We start from the raw sequence: 16,011 nt of genomic DNA on the forward strand, positions 1-16,011 counted from the left end.
AAACTAGATGCATTCCCAATAAGATCAGGAGTGAAACAAGGATGCCCATTATCACCTCTACTATTTGACATTGTACTAGAAACACTAGCAGTAGCAATTAGAGAAGATAAAGAAATTGAAGGCATCAGAATAGGCAAGGAGGAGACCAAGTTATCACTCTTTGCGGATGACATGATGGTCTACTTAAAGAATCCTAGAGATTCAACCAAAAAGCTAATTGAAATAATCAACAACTTTAGCAAAGTTGCAGGATACAAAATAAACCCGCATAAATCATCAGCTTTTCTATATATCTCCAACACAGCTCAGCAGCAAGAACTAGAAAGAGAAATCCCATTCAAAATCACCTTAGACAAAATAAAATACCTAGGAATCTATCTCCCAAGACAAACACAGGAACTATATGAACACAACTACAAAACACTCACCACACAACTAAAACTAGACTTGAACAATTGGAAAAACATTAACTGCTCATGGATAGGACGAGCCAATAAAAATGACCATCCTACCCAAACTTATTTATCTATTTAGTGCCATACCCATTGAACTACCAAAATACTTCTTCACTGATTTAGAAAAAACCATAACAAAGTTCATTTGGAAGAACAAAAGATCAAGGATATCCAGGGAAATAATGAAAAAAAACACATATGATGGGGGCCTTGCAGTCCCAGACCTCAAACTATATTACAAAGCAGCAGTCATCAAAACAATTTGGTACTGGCTAAGAAACAGAAAGGAAGATCAGTGGAATAGACTGGGGGAAAACGACCTCAGCAAGACAGTATACGATAAACCCAAAGATCCCAGCTTTTGGGACAAAAATCCACTATTCGATAAAAACTGCTGGGAAAATTGGAAGACAGTGTGGGAGAGACTAGGAATAGATCAACACCTCACACCCTACACCAAGATAAATTCAAAATGGGTGAGTGACTTAAACATAAAGAAGGAAACCATAAGTAAATTGGGTAAACACAGAATAGTATACATGTCAGACCTTTGGGAGGGGAAAGGCTTTAAAACCAAGCAAGATATAGAAAGAATCACAAAATGTAAAATAAATAATTTTGACTACATCAAACTAAAAAGCTTTTGTACAAACAAAACCAATATAACTAAAATCAGAAGGGAAACAACAAATTGGGAAAAAATCTTCATAGAAACCTCTGACAAAGGTTTAATTACTCATATTTATAATGAGCTAAATCAATTGTACAAAAAATCAAGCCATTCTCCAATTGATAAATGGGCAAGGGAAATGGATAGGCAGTTCTCAGATAAAGAAATCAAAACTATTAACAAGCACATGAAGAAGTGTTCTACATCTCTTATAATCAGAGAGATGCAAATCAAAACAACTCTGAGGTATCACCTCACACCTAGCAGATTGGCTAACATAACAGCAAAGGAAAGTAATGAATGCTGGAGGGGATGTGGCAAAGTAGGGACATTAATTCATTGCTGGTGGAGTTGTGAACTGATCCAACCATTCTGGAGGGCAATTTGGAACTATGCCCAAAGGGTGACAAAAGAATATCTACCCTTTGACCCAGCCATAGCACTGCTGGGTCTGTACCCCAAAGAGATAATGGACACAAAGACTTGTACAAAAATATTCATAGCTGCGCTCTTTGTGGTGGCCCAAAACTGGAAAACGAGGGGATGCCCATCAATTGGGGAATGGCTGAACAAACTGTGGTATATGTTGGTGATGGAATACTATTGTGCTCAAAGGAATAATAAAGTGGAGAAGTTCCATGGAGACTGGAACAACCTCCAGGAAGTGATGCAGAGCGAGAGGAGCAGAACCAGGAGAACATTGTACACAGAGACTGATACACTGTGGTATAATCGAAGGTAATGGACTTCTCCATTAGTGGCGGTGTAATGTCCCTGAACAACTTGCAGGGATCCAGGAGAAAAAAACACCATTCATAAGCAAAGGATAAACTATGGGAGTGGAAACACCGAGAAAAAGCAACTGCCTGAATACAGAGGTTGAGGGGACATGACAGAGGATAGACTTTAAATGAACACTCTAATGCAAATACTATCAACAAAGCAATGGGTTCAAATCAAGAAAACATCTAATGCCCAGTGGACTTACGCGTCGGCTATGGGGGGTGGGGGGGAGGAAAAGAAAATGATCTATGTCTTTAACGAATAATGCTTGGAAATGATCAAATAAAATATATATTAAAAAAAAAAAGAGGACCAAAAGGTAGAAGGGGATCATTCATTTGGGCACTGACTCGGAGGAGTGACTGGAAGACAGATGGAGTGACTGGAAGGCAGACACCCAGACTTCTTTTAGACTGTCTCTGTTGGTGAGTGAAAAGCTGACTTAGTGACCCGCCTTTCTGGAGGCATAAAGCCTCCAGGAAAGGCCCTTCATCTTGAGACTCTCTTCCCCTGGCTGGGGCTTAGAAATTCTAACTGATATCAGAAGAAGTCAGAGTTTCTTTCTTTCTTTCTTTCTTTTTCTTTCTTTCTTTCTTTCTTTCTTTCTTTCTTTCTTTCTTTCTTTCTTTCTTTCTTTCTTTCTTTCTTTCTTTCTTTCTTTCTTTCTTTCTTTCTTTCTTTCTTTCTTTCTTTCTTTCTTTCTTTCTTTCTTTCTTTCTTTCTCTCTCTCTCTCTCTCTCTCTCTCTCTCTCTCTCTCTCTCTCTCTCTCTCTCTCACACACATTCCTTAATATCTTCCTTCTATTATAAATATTGTAAATAAACTACCATAAATTCCATTTACTTTAGTAATTCATTTTGGGATTTAGAAATTAAATCCCTGGCTACCACCTATATAAATAGTCAGAATCCCAATTACAATTAATTTTAACACCATTATTGAGTAGAAAAAGGGAACCGAGCTAGCTCCAGAACTGAGTCAAAAGATGGAGTCAGTGTGATTCACTCAGTTTGTACAATTAACCACTTGCCATCCTAATCCTCTCAATTCTCGATTATCTCACATGTGCTGGAGGACATCCAGAATGGAGATCCCAAAAGTCCAAGAGGAGTAACAGCAACTTACAACAAAGGGGTGTTCTGGGACGCATTTGAAGGTGAAGAGTGAACCCACCTCCATATTGGTCATTGTTATAAGAGCAAAGTCATATGTAACCAAAACCATAAATACCCTGATTTGAAATATGACCCCAACAGTTCTTTCTCTGGAGGTGGAGAGCATTCCCAGCATGAGTCTTTCAGGATTGTCCCAGATCAGTGTACTGCTGAGAAGAGTCATATTTTTAGAGATATCTGATTGGCTTTTAGTCAACATGCTTTCCAAATGTTGGCATATGGTGGTCACCCTCTTACTTACGAAACCTTTGAAAATGTACAAATTGATTTCTCACTAAAGATGGGATGTTTAAAACAGTGTCTTGTACTATATGACATGTTAACTAGAGGTGGAGGGATTTTCAAGTTCTAAAGTAAATGCAGCCTTTATGTCAAAGACAATATTAAGAGAAACTGTTCCAATGAATGGGGTCTTTGAACCATATAGACGCTGATCACGACTCTCATTCAATGGCACTGTTCCAACTGAGAGCATCTGTTAATGGAGCTGTTCACCACTCTTCTGATACTTGTGGTCATTTTGAATTATCTGAAGATACCTAACCTAAAGGCAGCAGAGGAGTGTATGAGATGATCACTGTTGAGCTTCATAGGGACTTTGGGAAAGATTCTCATATTGAAATTAAAATTGATATTCCTGAGATTCATAAGATTGATGTCTATACTAAAACAACATCATCCCTGAAAAGTCAAATCAGTGAGAATGTTTCACATTCTCAGAAAAGCACAAACTCTGGACATGATTCTAGTGGGAATAACAGGGTTTTAAGGATATCCTAGAACCTATGGGCTGAAGTCAAATCAAGAAAGACAAAAGATACCCATATGAAGGGCTTCAATCCAGCATATAAGCCCGTGTCTTTCTTGATCATAATGTTACCTTTGCCTCTGGTGAAAGGTCACATTCTGAGAGAGAGAGACAGACAGACAGACAGACAGAGGGAGGGAGAGAGGGAGATTGCAGGGAAATTGGAGCCATAGAAAATAGAGACTTTGGGGATCTTCCCAGTTTTATTAAAGGATTCCTGTGGTCATCCCCTCATAATAATAATAGCTTGAAGAATATATGATGGCTTTATTCCACTCGATGGCAGAGACATTCAAATTTAATAAATGTCAATCATACTAGAATGTCCAGGAGGAAAAACAATCGCATCATTAAAATGCACAGTCAAATGGGTTACTATTTGCACCAGATTAGACTCATAGGAGAACATGGATGTTGGATATGTCAGAATATTCATAGACATCCTCTAGAAAGATGAACCATTGTTCCTGTAAATATTCAAGACAAGATTTCCCAAGTTGAAGGATTAAGTGGTTCTTTTGCTTTATTCATTTTTGCAGCTTGCATCCTCAATGGAACTCATAATGTAACCCAATGGAATCACTCAGAGCCTATGAAAAATACTCTTTAAATACTGTTAAATTAAAAATACAAACTCAAGGTTCTTTTAACCAGACTCAAGTCAACCTCAAGGCATGGATACCTCCTATCACTATGTTATAGCCATTGCCTAATTTTACTTTTGTGTTCTGTGTGTGATCATAGTACTATTGATTTAGGAACTGCTGTACAGTTAATATTTAACTGAAAGAAATATGAGTTCCTTTATATGTGCTTTCACAAAAATGCTATAAGCTAGTAATAATTTTATCACTTATTTTGCCACCTACTACCATACAACCTTGAATGGGATCTCTTTGACTATTTCTTATCTTAGTTCAGGATGTGTAACTCCAGGTCAGTTTTATATCTGTGCAGGAGTTGCCTTCTCATCTCTGCCTGCTGGACGATATGGTAAATGTGGTATTTTTTATTTAATTTCACATATAAGCATAAAAAATCACTCAAGAGGTTTTGTTTCTGTGCCCTCTACTAGAAATAGGGAAGCATGTTGATACAGAATGAAATAATTTAGCACCTGGGCAGTGACAACCCAGTAGCCAAACTAGGTAAGGAGTCCTGGTTATAAATTTTTGTGGGTACTCATTCCTAAAGTGGGAATTACTGCTATTATTGATTCAATAAGATACTTATCATCATAGCTTGAGAAAATTGCTCAGAATAATTGTTCAGTCTCTATTCAACACACTTCAAGTGCTATTCTTGGATTAAAGGCTGAGATAGCTTCAGTTGCTTACATGTTTATGGGGAATTGGTTAATGTTAGATGTATTGACAGCAGCTGAAGGAGGAGTTTGTGCTCTCATTAATGGACTACATTGTTCATACATCAACTCATGACTGAGGAATTACAGAAGATCTTGAGTGACACTTTGCTTATTGCAAATTAAACTCATGTTGTAGAAGAAACCACTTCTTGGTGGGACCCCTTTTCTTGGTGCTCTTGGTTGTCAGCCTAATTAAGATATAAAATTTAAAATTAGATCTCAAATAATAAAAACATTATAGTGTTAGAGGTTTGTTAAATGATCAGTAGAAATCAAGGAATAAAGTGGATATAAATTAAAAAACCATGTGCCTATGGCTGGTTAGCCATTTTCAAAATCCCCACCTTACCACCATCATTGCTGATGCTACATCATACCCAAAGAGGAGGAAGATCCTCAATGCCCACTCCCTTTATCCTCTGTCTACAGGAAGAGTGTAATGACAGGAAGTCAGTGGGCTCTAGGGAAATGTAGTTCTTTTTTAGGGTAACAGATTTTAAATTATACAATAGGTTAATGTTAGATGTATTGACAGCAGTTGAAGGAGGAGTTTTGTGCTCTTATTAATGGATTACATTGTTGATACATCAATTCATGACATTAAGGAATTACAGAAGATCTTGAGGGACATTTTGCTTATTGCAAACTAAACTCATGTTGTAGAAGAAACCACTTCTTGGTAGGACCCCTCTTCTTGGTGCTCTTGGATGTCAGCCTAATTAAGAGGAACTGGTATCTTTTCAGAGCATCATTAAGTGAATCTTAATCACTTTCAGAATCTTTATTATTTTAAAAATACTTTTGAATTGCTGTTCTAATTGTGTCTAGATTAACTGCCTTTGATAAGTAAATTGTTTCTATAGATATCTTCCAGATGTAACTATTTCTACATTTCCTGACAAGATTCTGCAAGGTTCCATCAAGTTTGAAAGTCAATTTATATCCCTATTACTGGATTGTCAGCAAGCATTAAATTACACTCTGATTCATTTAGACATTTTTTCTTTCATTTAGAACTAATAACATTCTTTTATTCCAACTCAGTCCAGTTCATAAATATTACCAACTTCTCTGGAACTGATTTTCAGTGATCCTCTAGCAATTAATGATGCATCTGTGAGCACAGTTAAACCTTATTCCAGCTCTTCATTTTTACAGGGCATTGTATAGGAAATACAACAAGAGGAGACAAGCCACCATCAGCATTTTCTGTCAAATTTGAGGGTACCAGCTTAGAGAACATATTGGATATCATTTTATAACCACGTGTGGCCTGGATAATACTCTATTTTTCTCACAAACTTTATTCAGTCTTGCATCAAGGTCATATTATAAGAAGGACATGCTATTTGCCCACTGTAATGGGACCTCCAAATTATTCAGTTTGTCTTCTTATGTTCTGTTTCTGCTACAATAAGTATATCGTTCTTTCACTAACTATGTATTGCAATCATGTAATTGCAATCAATTCCCTATAAGTTGTACCCATTCTTTTGGTCTGAGGGAAATCATTTTATAGGTGCATCTCAGTAGGAGAATGCCTCTCTGGACTATGTGTTGAGCCTTAGAGGACTGATCTCTAGGCAAACTATTGTAAACATCTCTAATTGCCCAGAGATAGTTATGATCCTCAGGAAAATGCAGGCATTTTCTTTTGGATCAGAGGAGGGACTGAAGATTGTGAATCTCTAAATCCCTGATCTTTTAAGTAAGACTTCAGTTATCACAATTAATCAGTAGAAATCCAGGAATTATATTTTATAAGGGCAAAGTTTACACCACATAGTAAGTCTAGTTCCTTCCTCTTTCTTCCTAAGCTAGCATTTGCCATAGGGAATGACTCATCTGTAAACTGTAGGTAGAGTAAGCAGAAAGCTTACCAGCCATATAATGCATGGCAGGATGGGGGGGGGGGGGGCTTGGAAATGTGCTGACCCCTTGGTCATCATTAGGATGAATACCATCCTAATCAACCCAGACTCCATAAGAAGCTGAGGAATCTCCTCAAGAAGCTAGAGCATCCCCAGAAAAGAGAAATGTAAATCTGTTGTGAATTATTTCTTGTTGCAATGACTGATGTACTCTGGCTTGTGACTAGAGAGAGCTGCTGCTAGTATGGGGACATACCTGAGGGTACCTAGTTACAATGGGGATAGCTGAGAGAGATAGAGATAGATGCTGCAGGGGAATGCTCTGGGGTCTGCTGATCCCTATGTGAGGCTAATATATCAATCTATTTCCTACTCTCTTCCTCCCTCACTCCCTCCCTTAACCACCCACTTCTTGAAGCCTTTTGGCTTCCTCCCTCCCCCCTGAGTGGACTATAAAATACCCTTGTTTTCTTTCTCAGGTAAGGAGTTTATTGGGAAACAACAGGATGGGAAACTGAGGAAAGAGGGATGAGGGTTTCCCTAATCTATAATAAGAATTTGAGGGTTTGGGAAATCAGTCCAGTAACAAATGTGACAGAGGGACAGTTATGGAGATGGAGGACAGCTGTTTAAAATTTTCTTTCTTCTTCACAAAGCCATCAAGGTCTCTCAGCCTAATTTCAGAAGCCCCCCCCCAAGGATCCTTCAGTCTGAGACAGAAGGTAACAAGATCAGTTCAGGGCTCCTCTCCTTCAGCCAGCCACCAAGAAAAGTCTCTACTTCAGCCTGGCTTTCCTCCAACTCTTGGTCAATCAAATCTCAAAGAGAGAGACCGAGTCAGAAGTTTCTCCTGGCCAGCTCAAGTCCAAGAGAGAGACAGAATTAGTTCCTCCTTTGGTCAGAGCTCCAAAGCTAAGCCAGACCCCCAAGGGTCCTTCAGCCAGCCTCAACTGCCTCTCCTCCTGGGAACATTTCATTTGGAACCTTCTTCTTGATTGACAGACAGGCCCCCAGTCTTGGTTCTTGAATCTTGGCTTGTATTGCAAAACCTCTCTCTCTTCATGTCTCTATCACACCATAGATTTAGGGTATATAATCAGGGGGAAACCCCTCATTCGATTGTCTTAGGTGAGAGGAAATGTCCCACCAGTCTCTCAATAAACCTGCCATGGGCTTCAAGGGTTGCCTCTTTGTTTTATTTCAGAATGGCTGAAAAAAATATTAATCACAAAAACAACAGGAAAGTTGATACTTTTGTCAAATTTGTCAGGTTATGGGACTATTTTCAGTTATTAGAACCCATGCACAAGTGGAAATGACCCTCCACAAGAGCTGTGAGCTTCCCATTAAAGGGACATATTTAAAGAGATGACATCTTTCAGGGAAATCGGAAAGCGTAATCCAAGACCAGTTATAAGGCTGGACTTAATGACCTTTGGATCCAAGAGCCCTTTCAGTATTCTCCCACAATCCTCTACCAACTCTTCCCAACAGGCAGACTCTTTGCCCTCCAAATGTTCTTCCTAATTTCCCATTCTCTCTTGCTCTGGAGCATTCTTCTGCCAGGCCAGCCCTCCTACTCCAATGGTGAGTTCCTTCCATTGGTCTCCATCTCGGAGAAAGGTCCAGGCCCGCCATGCTGCCTTCACTCCCTGGCTATGGTTCTTCCATCATTGACATGCTTCCTCCCCCAGGCACTTTCTCTCCCTATTCAGCTCCCTTTCGTATGTTGTCTTCCCTCCATTAGAATGTAAGCACCTTGAGGACAGACTCTGTATCCCCAGGACACAATGTCTGACATATAGGACATTAAAAAAATGCCTCAGGACAATAAAATCTCTTGGGTTGGTAAAGTATTCTTTACTTTCTCTTTTTTCTTTATAACATTTATCTCCTGTCTTAGAAGCAATACTGTGTATTGGTTCCAAGAAAGGAGAACAATACAGGTTAGGGCTAGGTCAAGTGACTTCACCAGGGTCACACAGCTATGAAGCCCAAATTTGAACCCAGGACCTCTCATCTTCAGGACTGGCCCTCCATCCACTGAGATGCCCAGAAAAATATGCTTTCAATAACTCTCATCTCAGTCCAAGTGGATGAGAAAGTAATATTTGAGCCCATATAATTTCCACATGCTTTTGTTCTAAGGCTACCCTGAACAGTTCCTAGAAGGAGGAAACACCACAAACATAAGATTTTCTCACTCAGAGTCCACATCTACACTGCTATGCACTGAAGAATCCTGGAAGAACAGACTGTTGGCTCTTAGAGGTCTAGTCAAGCAGATGGTCTCTGAGGTAGCTGATCCAAATGGCTCCCCTGTTCTCTCACCCACACACCAAGGGCCATGATCATGTTCATTAAAAGACGGACATCTGATCCCAACCTGACCTGATCCAACAACATGTCCTTTCTGAAAAGGGGGAACAGAACCAAAGAGAGATGCCACAGGTTGCCCTGAGGATGGTTCAGACATAAGGTTTAGGCTAGGTGGTCGCCACATTCCCTACCAACTCTGAAATTCTGTGGTTCTGGGATTCTGTCTTGGATATCCCATATGTAGTCTTTACTTGCAGTTAATTGTTTCCCTCCCAAAGGACAGGGACCATTTTCTGCCCTTCCTGGTGTCCTCGGGATTCTCAGCAACCAGAAGGCTCAGGAAAGCCTTCATCGATAAATCAATAAGAAAATCTGGCCGGTGCTCTACAAAATGCACAAGAATCCACATTTGATGAATCAGGCACCGAACACAGAGAACATCAGAGGCAGCAGGGTGGGAGAGAGGCCACTTTATTCTGACTGGCCAGTGCTCTGCATCAAGGGTAATGAGAGTCTTGGAAGAAGATGGAGAGGGGAGGGAGAAGCAGGAACACGGGGGAGGTGGGAGGAGAAGAAGATTCTCTAGGAGGGCTGAGAGGCTATCCTCAGGACCCTCACAGTGTGTGTTGGAATCCAGAATTGAAGAACCTCAACTTGTTCTTTTGGTTTGCCACTTCTAGGGTTTGAACTTGCAGATGAAGGGGAGCTTCACGCTACACAGTTCGTCCTTCCAGGCAGTGAAATCTATAGAGAAGTGATACAGGTTAGGGTGACCTGGATCTGATGGCCTTGACCTTCCACCTTTGGGTTCTACATCCATTTGTGTGTAACAGTAGGAGCCAATTTATCAAATGATTTAACCAGATGAAGACACTTCTATTAAATCAAACAATCAATCAAATACAATAGTCTAGAAACTGGAAGTCCTTGGTTATTTGAGGAATGAAATATATTGAATAAAATGGAATGATTCTGAATAGAAGGAATATTGGGAAGAGACAAGGTTAAGGTCTCTGGGTCTTCCTTCGTGGGAGAAGAGAAAAGTTTTTATCTCCTTCAGTCTTCTCTCCCTGATTGAAGAAAGACCTTCTTTAAGTTGGAAAAGTAGAAGGATTTTGACTTATCAATATTATGGCAGTTTCTGTAATACTCAGGGTAGCAAAGTCTTCATTAGGCACTGAAGAGGTCACTACGTGTTATTTCTCAAGTTGAGCCCTCTTTGCTCTTAACTCTGCACATATTTGTCGGAGAGGGTACCCTTGGGGTTTTTCTGTGTGTGTGTGTGTGGTGGGGGGAGTTGTAACAACTGTTCTTATCAATACAATTTACTGAAAACCCATTTCTAAAAGAGAATTAAGTCTGAATGTCTAATCAATATCAACTATTCATCACTGAAGAAAGTACACTAGTAGGGGCTCATGCATTACCAATTTATGATTTTTTACAAGTTCTCTGGGCTTCAGTTTTTCTTGCTTGGGGAAAAGAAAAGAAAGGAAAGGGATGGGAGGAAGAGAGAGAGGCAAAGGGAGGAGAAGAGGGAGAGGGAGGAGAGGGGATGGAAGGACAGGACCAGAGAGGAGAAGAGGGGAAAAAAGAAGAAAAGAAGACGAGGAATGTAGAAGACAAATAAGGGTAAGGGAGGGGCCAGAGTAAATGGGGAGTGAGGAGAAGAAAGGTCACATATTCTAGGTAAGGTGAAGTCCCTATATTCAGGGGTCCAACAAGCCCTGGTCCAGAGGAAATGGGACTGGACATTGCCAGTATCGTTCCTTGTTCTTTCACCCTCTGTCCCTCTCTCCCTCCCTCTCCTCCCTCTCCCTTTTCTCTCTCTCTTCACCCTCTCCCTATTCCTCTCCTTCTTCCTCCCCCTCTCCTTCTCTCTCCCATTCTCCCTCCCTTTCTCTTCATTCCTCTCTCACCTGAATCGGGAGTCAAGATTACACAATAGTTTGGATTGGTTCGACTAGGGGCTCCCAGATCCCAGGCTAGGTAGGTCAAAAGGCCATTGCTGCTCCAGTGCCATCTTCGGTTCTAGAGAAAGAGCCAAGTAATACAGTAATTAATGAAGAATGAGACACCTCCCAACCACATATCCTCTCCAACATTTATAAATCGGCTTCCTTAGAACTTTCCTTAGATCCCCCAGAATATGTCAAGATTGTTCTGTCTTCTAAACCTTTCCAGATACTATTTCCATTCCAGCTGTAATTTCCAAGCACCATCCCCTTACCTAACACCCAGTTAGAGTCCAACTTCACCATCAACAAGGATCTTTCTGTGATTTCTGTGCCTCACAGTCCTCCACCCTGCTTTAACACTCCCTCTCCTAACCCAGTCAGCTCTGAAACCCCAGGTAGCCCCAAATCACAAACTGTGATCTCTAAATCCAAGCTTTCCTCTTCCTCTCTTTTGTCTACTTCTCTTACTTTTTAATCCTCTTCAGACTGATTTCTTACCTCATTGTCCAACTAAAGCAGCCCTCTATAAAGTCATCAGTGATCTCCTCATTGTTAAGTTTAATGGCTTTTGACATTCTTGAGCAATGTCTTCTCCCAAATATTCTCTCCTCTCTAGATGTTTGGGTTGGGGTTGGGGGGAGGGGTTGTATATGAGGTTGTTCCCTCTTGGTTCTCTATTTGTTTGTCCATTCTTCATTCATTCCTCATCTATACCATGTTCTCTCACCATGAGTGCCCCCCATGACTCTATATTGGGTCCCCTTCTTTCTTTTACTTTTTACTATCTCATCAAATTATGGGGTGAGTGATCTCATCAAATTGTGTGGGGCCAATTATCCCCTCTATAAAGATGATTTCACATCTATGTATCTAGCCCTAACCCCTCTTTTGAATTCCAATCAACATCTCCAATAGCCTCTTGCCCATCTCAAACTCATCATGTCCAAATAAGACTTTATTATCTTTTTTCCCAAATCCTAACCTCTTCCCAACTTCTGCTCTCTGTCAAAGGCCCTACCATCCTCCTAATCATTCCAGTTCACAACCTTAAATTCATCCTTGACTACTCCATCTCCCTTATCTCTCATAGCTAATCTTTTGAAAAATCTTAGGATACAAGATCTCCAAGGCATTTCTTGAATCTTTTCCTCTTCTCTTCATTGGCCTAGCCAAGACTCTAGTTCAGGCCCTCATCTTCTTTACTTGGACTACTGCAATGGTCTCTTCATTTGTCTCCCCTGCCTCAAATCCCTTCCTACTCCAATCCATCCTCTGTTCAACTACCAAAGGGGAAAGATACAGGTTTGACCATGTTACCTCCAAGATCAATTCTAAATCCCCCAGGTTGGCATTTGAAGTCCATCATCCCCTAAACCCTTCCTACCTTTCCAATCATCAGTACCTAACTCTATTACCTAAAGACAGTATCCTAATTGTTGCTCCTCCATAAATGATACTCAGTCTCTTAACTCTGTACCTTGGCACTGGCTACCCCCTATGCCTGGAATGCTCTCCCTCCTCATCTGGGACTCTTCATTTTCCTTTCTTTCTTCAAGACTCAACTTACTCCATCAATATTTATCCAGTACCTACCATGGGCCAAGTACTGTGCTAAGAACTTGGGATACAAAAAAAGAGGCAAAAGACAGTCTCTGCCTTAAAAGAGTTTCCAACCTAATGGGGGAGACAACAAGAAATCAAATATGGATAAACAAAGCTATATCCTGGATAAATGGGAAATAATCAAAAGAAGGAGGGCACTATAAATAAGAGGGATTGGGAAAGTTTTCCTATAAATGGTGGATTGTAATTGGGAATTAAAGGAAGCCAAAAGGTACAGATGAAGAGGGAAAGCATCTTAGGCAAGGGGGACACCCAGAGAAAATGCCTGGAACAGAGACTGAGTATCATGTTCATAGAATTATCAGGAGGCCAGCGGCACTGTTTCAAATAGACACTACAAAGGTTTGCCCCTCTCCCATACCCAAGTCTCCCTGCCACTTGATATCCTCAGATTTGCTTCCCAGTCCTTCCTCTTTCCCAGGGGTCTAGATCTCCACTCTAGAAAGGGAAGACAGTTTAAGCTGTCACTAAATCTCCCTCCACAACTTTCTCTCCTGTGCAAGAAGAAGGGTCTCACCTGTCTGGGGTCATACAGGCCAATCCAAAAGGGCTTCTGAGAGTTCCCACTCTCAAGGATCATGGTGGCTACCATATGTGTCTCAGCTTCACTGAATAGGGACAGAAGGTGGCCTGAATTGTAGCCTTGGCACTGCAGCTGAGGGAGAAGGCAAGAGACCCTGGTGTCATTGAAGAAAGGAAGAAGGGAAAGAAGACAGAGGGAAGGGCACTCAGCAAAAGCAGAAGTCTAAGGGTGGAGTCCATAGTTAAACCACAGGGGGGATAAGAATGACTGCTGAGGAAAATGTCTGGGGTCCCACCTGGCACGAGGAGCACAGCAGTATAGTATGAGAGAAAAAGATGAAGGGGGTTCTGGTGAGCCAAGTCAGAATTCCAGGGTACACTAAAATGGGGACCACCGCCCTCCCTCAGAGAATCCCTTTCCCCAACAAACTTCTGCAGTGTTCCAATCCTCTTCCTGATATATTAAGCCATAGCAGTTGAAGTTGTAGAAATCAAAGCCTTCAGGGCAGGAATTCCTAGCTGAAGGAGGACCAGGGAGATCCTCCAGTCCTGGAAGAGTGAAGAGTTCAGAACAGTAGGGTTCAGGAGACCTAGGGCTCTCTCTGGAGCCTTGAATATATGAACCCCTAGAGATCCCACTGTGCCCACACCACTTTGCTCCAGTCCCTTCTCCTTCCTCTCAAGAGCCTGTCCTAGGCCCAGGTGGGAAGTTAAGTGTGGGAAGCCCTGGGGGGACTGACCTTGTGCCAGGCCAATGAGCAGCAGGCTTTTGAAGAACAGCTCTGAGAAGTTGAGGAGCAGCATCGCTTTGGAGTCTGAGAATACAAAACAGAGTTCTTGAGCCCCTTGGCACCCCCTATACCTGAGTTTAGCTCAGAGATGAGACTAAGGAGGGGAACATGCTCTCCTCTCTTCATTGAGGCTGAGACTGAGCTCTCTACTGTCCCCTTCCTCCTCTCCCTTCCTGGAGTCTGGGGGCCAAACAGAATATGTGGCAGCTGGGGAGAAGAGGGGCAGGTCCTTTCTTTTCATAATTGTTCAGGAGCAAACATTTTCTTTCATTTCTCTCTAAGCTCGCTGCTTTCCTGAGGTGAGATGCTTCTTTCCTGCTGTTGAAAAGGGAATGACATCACTGCCTGGAGTAACTGCCTCTCCTTTCCCAGGCCCTTCATCTCACTTACCAAATTGGCAGGACTAGGAGATCATGCGTCTGAACTGGCAATGACTGGACCTTTATAAGGAGAGGGCTAAAAGGGGAGTGGACTTGGGCAAGAATAGAACAGGTGATTGGGTAAAGCTGGGGATGAGGGAGAGGAGGGTTAGAGCACTTGTGTGGGGATTCTGGGAACAGGGTATGACCTTTCCCAAGCTGGGTTCAGGAACTGGCATAAGCTGTACCTTCCTTCTTCTTGGCACACAAGGACAATGATTTCTCTAGGCAGGGACGGAGGGTGAATACCTCCTCCAATGGCTTCCAGCTGCCTCATTCCCATAGCCTTGGGGAGGAGAGGAGGGAATGTAGCCAGCAATGCCCTAGAACAGGAGGATGGAATCTAGGAAAGTAGGGAGACCATGGACCTTGGAGCTAAAGGAAAAGGGAATTCTGGGCAATGGAGACAAAGTTACATGATGAAAGGGACTGTACACTTCCCTTCAATTTAACTTCCCAGAATCTCTTAGAAAAGAAGACATTGGAGAAGTGTTGGGAGGGCTCATTTCAGTTACCAATATCAACCATTTAAAACCTGATTTTTCCCTCTCTTTTTAATGAGTAATTTGTCAGACATCAACAGGAATATTTCAACATACATGGAAGAGAAAAAGTAAATTGTATATGAAACATGAACTGTGTTTATTTATTATTATTGTTATTATTATTTTATTATTAACTGTGGTTTGATTTGAATGTATATTAAAATTATTGTGATAGTACCCATACTGTCCTGTACATTTCTGTTTCCATCTAGAGTTCCTTCTGTTCTCTTCTGGATATTTTTAGCAATTTCAATCACATCCCTTCCCTTTTGTTTTTATCATTATCTCTACACATTAATTCCCATATTGTGAAAGTCCTTCTTTTTAATTAATCAATATGGGAGGCAAGATGGCAGCTTAGAAGCAAAAGTCAAGTCCTCTATGAAAACCCTTTCACGCCAATCAAAAACAAATTCAACAACAGGATAGAGCAGGGACCCTCCTGTTCAATTCAACTTAAAAGGGACTGGAAGAAGGTTGAATTCTCAGATTTAAGAAGAAGAAAGAAGGAAGGTCCCTGAACCCCTCCTGCACTCCAGTGGTGGGGTCTCAGAGTCAGAACTCCAGCCTGGAGAGAGTGCCTTGGGCTGCTGTACTGGGTGCTCTGGTCCTGGCTGTCAGGGAGGCAGCTGGAGGAGAGGGTAAGACAGGAGAGCAGCTTGGTCATGCAGGCTTCAGATACCACACCTCCATCTTGGGCTTCTG

General features: G+C 41.4%; 1 protein-coding gene across 1 annotated transcript; it reads right to left on the reverse strand.

Moving 5' to 3' along the window:
• Positions 1 to 9,903: 9,903 nt before the first annotated feature.
• LOC130453542 (lithostathine-1-beta-like) lies at positions 9,904 to 14,675 on the reverse strand. The gene is made up of 5 exons (XM_056794310.1): positions 14,292 to 14,675; positions 13,982 to 14,100; positions 13,547 to 13,684; positions 11,368 to 11,479; positions 9,904 to 10,192 (listed from the first exon to the last, which is right to left on the reverse strand). The coding sequence occupies exons 1-5, from the start codon at positions 14,353 to 14,355 to the stop codon at positions 10,125 to 10,127; spliced, it is 501 nt and encodes a 166-aa protein (XP_056650288.1). The 5' UTR covers positions 14,356 to 14,675; the 3' UTR covers positions 9,904 to 10,124.
• Positions 14,676 to 16,011: the final 1,336 nt, after the last annotated feature.

Source organism: Monodelphis domestica, chromosome 1, assembly GCF_027887165.1.
Source record: "Monodelphis domestica isolate mMonDom1 chromosome 1, mMonDom1.pri, whole genome shotgun sequence".
Classification (NCBI taxonomy): Eukaryota; Metazoa; Chordata; class Mammalia; order Didelphimorphia; family Didelphidae; genus Monodelphis; species Monodelphis domestica.